The sequence below is a fragment of the Rhipicephalus microplus genome, chromosome 4 (assembly GCF_043290135.1).
Source record: "Rhipicephalus microplus isolate Deutch F79 chromosome 4, USDA_Rmic, whole genome shotgun sequence".
In the NCBI taxonomy this organism is placed as follows: domain Eukaryota; kingdom Metazoa; phylum Arthropoda; class Arachnida; order Ixodida; family Ixodidae; genus Rhipicephalus; species Rhipicephalus microplus.
In genome coordinates this window covers 63,396,548-63,402,048 of record NC_134703.1, presented here as the reverse complement: position 1 = coordinate 63,402,048, position 5,501 = coordinate 63,396,548, and the positions used below count along the sequence as shown (strand labels likewise).

At 52.2% G+C, this 5,501-nt stretch overlaps 1 protein-coding gene across 1 annotated transcript; it reads left to right on the top strand.

The window, feature by feature from the left end:
* Positions 1 to 3,820: 3,820 nt before the first annotated feature.
* On the top strand, positions 3,821 to 4,852 carry LOC142814366 (uncharacterized). Its single transcript, XM_075893085.1, has one exon. It carries the CDS (start codon positions 3,821 to 3,823, stop codon positions 4,850 to 4,852), a length of 1,032 nt encoding a protein of 343 aa, XP_075749200.1.
* The last annotated feature ends 649 nt before the right edge of the window (positions 4,853 to 5,501 follow it).

The window sequence follows — 5,501 nt, the reverse complement described above, 5'->3', positions numbered from 1 at the left end:
AGCCCCGAACTTAAGGATCAAACCCTGGCCGTCCAGAGTGCCCATGAACGGGCCGCCAAGCTCGGCTTGACGGTCCCAACGTCGGATTAGCCGGGTGGCGCGGGGTCTCCCCTGCGTCTTCTCAGGACAAAAATAAAGTTTTAATCAATCAATCACAGCATATCCACGGAGTGAATGAGGATGAGTGGGGCGAAGCGTCCATTCGTGCGTCTATCCGTCGATCCATCCATGCATGCGTCCGTCCGTCCGTCCGTCTTTCTGTCTGTCTGTCTGTCTGTCTGTCTGTCTGTCTGTCTGTCTGTCTGTCTGTCTGTCTGTCTGTCTGTCTGTGCATATGCTGTGCTGGCTACGCCGGAGAGACGCGGGACTGCCCTAGACCATAAGGAGCTTCGCCCCTCAAATAGCAATTCAGAACTATGCACACTCTGTTATAGTCGAGTTCTCTACAATTCTCGGGAAGATACAAATAAGGCAGGACAGCTGTACCACACAAGATTGCTACAAAATAGGTTCGTTTGTTTAGAAAAAATGTTTAACGATTTCGATTACTTCGTACTCAACTATGGGAGAGCACTGAGCCGTCCCGCTAAAAGCCGGAAAATACCTTCCGGCAGATTTACTCTCCCAAGCAAAGACTTGTGGGGCAACTGCAGTAACGCCAGTAAAGCTAATAAAAAATGCATTACCAAGTGTTTTCATCTTGAAAAGCCCTCGTGCGTGTCCTCGGGATACCATCACTTTTACAGCATTCTTTCTTGTTGTCTTTCGTGAAAGAGTTAAAACGAAATTCTGCAATGAAGAGTTTTTAATATTGTTTCGTATCCTTTAACCAAGCATACCTCATCTTAAATGACGTATCATAAGTTAACGTGAATACTGACAAAAATTGAAGAAAAAAAATGGCAGATCCCACGTGCAGTGGGAATCGAGCATATACGAAGCACGAATGAGGAAGGTTGATTGGTCACTTTAAAATCAGCACAACGTTACGAGACGGAGGTAGGTTATGCGGTATCGGTTAGGTTATGCGGTTATGTGACATGGAAGTCATGAAAATCATCACTTCCATGTCATGATTTTCATGTTTGGATGTTCCATTTACCTTCGTCATCTATTAACGTCCCCTGATACCAACTTTGGTATATATGAAGCTAGCGAAACGTACGCGAGCGTGCTTTTGAGCGTAGCATGTAATTATGTTTTACATGGCATCTATATCATGATTATCATGTTGGACATGTCATTTACATTTGTCGTCCATTCACTTCACGTAATACCAAATTTGTTATATGTGGAACTAGTGAAACGACTGCGAGAACGATGTGAGCGTAGCATGTAGTCATATTTCACATGAAACGCATATGATTATCAGGTTTGGACGTCTTATTTACCTTCGTCGTCTATTCACATTCGGTAATACCAAATTCGGTACGTGAAGCTAGCGAAACAGCGGCGAGCGCGTCATGAAGGACCCAATATACTCCGACGTAACAGTGACGAACGCGCAGGCTGGGCGCAGCGACGCCACGCTAGCGAAACGCGATCACTCAGTAGTCTGACGCAAGGCGCGACCGGCGCGACCAGTGTCCGTTGGCGCGACCCAGTGGCAACCGGTGCGAAATGCGACATGCCTCTGTTAGTGACGAAGGGACACTGAGTGCGCTCAAACGCGCATGTGTCAAAGCAACGCAGCGCGGGCCTGCGAGTACATGGCAGGCAGATCCACAATGGAGGTCAGTTGGCAGATCCACTGATCCATAGAGTTTCTCAAAATTAACTAGAGGGCACTCTGGCGTTGCGATCGTTCAGCGACCATGGGAATGATGGGTAGTACACACATTTGCCTAGTCTTCGTACTTGCGGGCGGCGAATCGTACTTGCGGCTTCGTTTATTGCCGTGTTTCGGTTTTGTTTTGAAAGAAAGATTGAACCCTTTTGACATAGCCTCCTTTATTTTCTGTGCCTGCGCTTTGCCGCCGGGATCAAAGGAAGCCGACCGTCAGGCTGAGTTCCCGCAATCACCACCAGGCGGCGCTGCCTTCCCAGAACAAAGAGTTCTCGTTATATGCAGTGGCAGAGACCCACTTGCGAGATCTGGAAGAGGCACCAATTCAGCCAGACTGGCACTGGACGGGTCAGAACAGATCTGGCCAGAGTCGCAAAGGGGGAGGGGTCGGTGTGTTATGGCGCCACGACCTCCATTGGCAAAGTTTGGATGGGGAATGCAGAGACCACTTGTGGGTAACAGGAAATGTGCTTGGTGTGAACACTGCGGTGTGTGTTGTATACTTGTCTGTACAAGGCCTACACGAAGGAAATGTAAAGCTTATTGGATGTGTACGCGAGGACACACGACGACTACAGGCAGACAACGAGCTCATCGTTATTGGCGACTTTAACGGGCACCTGAGTGAGCTGGACGGGCACCTGGATGCCAACGGGAAGCTGCTCCTGCAGTTGGCCGAAGACTTAGACCTCATCATCATGAACCTCGAGCCACAGTGGGAGGGACAGTTCACATGGTGTGCTCGCGGCAGCGCCACCAACATTGATTATGCCCTGGTCTCTCTGCGTTTGCAGGCAATGCTACAGAGGTGCAGTGTGGACGAAGAGGGAAAGTACAGTCTCGGCAGCGACCATAACCGCCTTAGGCTCGACTTCGGACACTCCTGTCATAAAGGAAAACTAATTTCCAGACGAAAGAACATCAAGCGGTACCTACCACACCATTCCATCGAGGCTGTCGTTGAGGACTTCGAGGCTTGTGCCGAAATGCACGAGGCTACCACTTATGACGAGTACATGTTGGCCCTGCGACGGGTGGTGGAACGACATATGGTCCCAGACAGACGGTCGACACGAGCATTAAAGAGTCCGTGGTGGGATAGCGATGTTGAGGAAGCCTGGAAAAGGCGTCGAGAGGCAAACAGGGAGCATCGAAGGATGTTGCGGTCGTCGGATACAGAGGCATGCGCAGCCACCTGGCAGAGATATCTTGAACTGAAGCACGAGATACAGGCATTGGTGCAGGCGAAAATTGCCGAGTACAACAAGAAGCTATTTCAATCTCTGCGCGAAGAGGGCAAGAACGCAGCCCAGAAGTTCTGGCAATATGTGCAAACACTGGACAGGCGACAACAGAATTCGCCCCAATTGAGGGATGCTGACACCAACCAGCCAGTGGCACATGTGCGGCAGCACCTGACACAATACATCAGTGGACTGTTTGGCTCGATGGGAAATGACGGCGACAGGGATGCTTCCGCGGCCGCGACTACACCCTGCCCTCGGCGAAAGGCAAGAGGAAGCGGAACCGCGCTGGGCGGTGAGCAGTGTGGCAGTCATCCGTGCCTTAGCGCGAATGAGCACTCGAACTGCAACGGGGCCCGACGAGGTGCCAGCGCGCCTGGTGAAGTGCCTCCGCCCACAGGCTAGGGAGAAGCTTGCAGACCAGTTGTCGAGCATCCTTTCTGGTGCTGAAATCCCGAAGGACTGGCGTCAGGGTCGGATAACGTTGATCCTAAAGCAAGGCGGCGCGGCGGACCTGCTGCAGAGCTATCGCCCTATCACGGTCACTAGCGTGATGTACCGAATGTTTGCCGGTATCCTAAGGGAATGGCTAAGTGGCTGGGCTGAGACGAAGAACTTGCTGACGGAACTACAAAATGGGTTTCGTTCGGGTCGTAGATTGGAGGATAATATTTTCACTCTGACCCAGTGTGCCGAAATAGCGAAGCTTGAAGGGCTATCTCTGCTATGCTGTTTTCTGGATGTACAGAAAACATACGATAGTGTCCCGCAGGCAGCATTGTTTGATTGCATGAACCACTTGGGCCTTCCAGAGATCCTCATCTCGACCGTGAGACGTATGTACAGAGGTAACACTGTAGTGGCACACTTCGGGGATGTTCAGTCTGACCCCATTGTAGTAGTGAAAGGCCTGCGTCAAGGTTGCCCACTCTCACCATTACTGTATATTCTTTACGTCTCAAGCCTCGAGAGGAGGCTTCTTAGTTCCAGCCTTGGTTTTCGGCTCCACCACACGACCAGCGGTATCGACGAGAGGCGTCGTCTACCGGGCTTAACGTTCGCAGACGACATTGTGCTCATGGCAGAAAGCACCGAGGAAATGCAGGCACTGCTGGACATCTGCCAGGATGAAATCACCCGCCTGGGGCTCTGCTTCAACGTTAAGAAGACAGCCCTTCTCAGACTTGTGGGGGAGTACACCAAGGAGAAGGTTGTGACCCTGGGAGATGCCGAAGTGAGTAGCTGCACCGAATACAGGTACCTGGGTGTAAAATTGTCAACATCAACGGACATGTACAGCCTACATGAGGCGAAGACGCGTGAAGCTGGACTGCGGGCTCAGAGCATCCTCCGGCGCCGCTGTTTGTGGGGCTGTAACCGATATTTAATGGTACGTGACCTTTGGAAGCTCGTCCACGTGCCTGGGCTGACATTCGCGAACGCAGTCGTGGTTATGTCAGCGGCCCCCCGGGAATGGTTGGAGCGGCGACAGCGGGAAGTAGGACGCATCGCTCTGGGCTGTCATGGCATGGTGGCGAACGAGGCGGTCCAGGGGGACATCGGCTGGTCGAGCTTCGAAGCACGTGAGGCGGCCAGCAAACTGACGTTCCACTGCCGCCTAATGTACATGTCCCGCGAGAGGTGGTCTCGACGAGTTTTTGACTACCTCATGGCGACATGCATGCGCACCAAGTGGGTACGACGAGTGTACCAACTCGAGAAAAAGTTCGGGTTTTTCCAGGAGCCACTGACGGCCGAAAACCAACGGGGGCGCACCAAGGAAATTCGCCAACGTATTAAGGAGGCCGAGGAGGAGAAGTGAAGGCAGGCACAAGTGAACAAGTCAAGTCTCCTCCTCTACCGCCAGCACAAGGACACCATCGCTCCAGTCCCACTGTACGACAATGGCCTTGGAAGTGTGCTGTTGTTTGAGGCGAGAGCAGGGGCCCTGCGTACTCTCGTCCGTAAGCAAGCCTACGACGGTGAACTCGTGAGTGGGGTGTGTCGCGCGTGTGGTGGGGCTGACGAGACCATCGCACACATCGTGACTGAGTGCCCGCAACTGAGCCCATCCAGTTCGAACACAGATCTCGCTGCCGCACTGGGTTTCGTGGACATAGGTGATGTGGTGGACTACGCCGCAGTGAGGCGCAGCAAAACTCGCCTAGAACAATGGAGGAAAATAACTCTCGAGGGACTTTAGGAGCGTTCTTCACTCGGCAACCCGCCCAGTCTGTATTTTATTTTCTTATTTTCGTTGTTTTTTTTACTATTGGCTAGGGTGCCAAAGTGTGCCCGCCCGTTACAAAGGGAATAGACGCATTACCATCATCATCATCATCATCATCGGCAGAGCCTGTTCACTGACTCCGGTGCTACCGCCGGCACTGACGGGTGGGTCCTTCGTTGCGCGTTTGTAAGCGCGGCAAGCTTAAAAAACAAAAGTGTGATACCACTCCCGTGTGCCACTT

Coding starts and splice junctions, on each gene's coding strand:
- LOC142814366 (XM_075893085.1), top strand. CDS start 3,821: ATGAACCACTTGGGCCTTCCAGAGATCCTCATCTCGACCGTGAGACGT.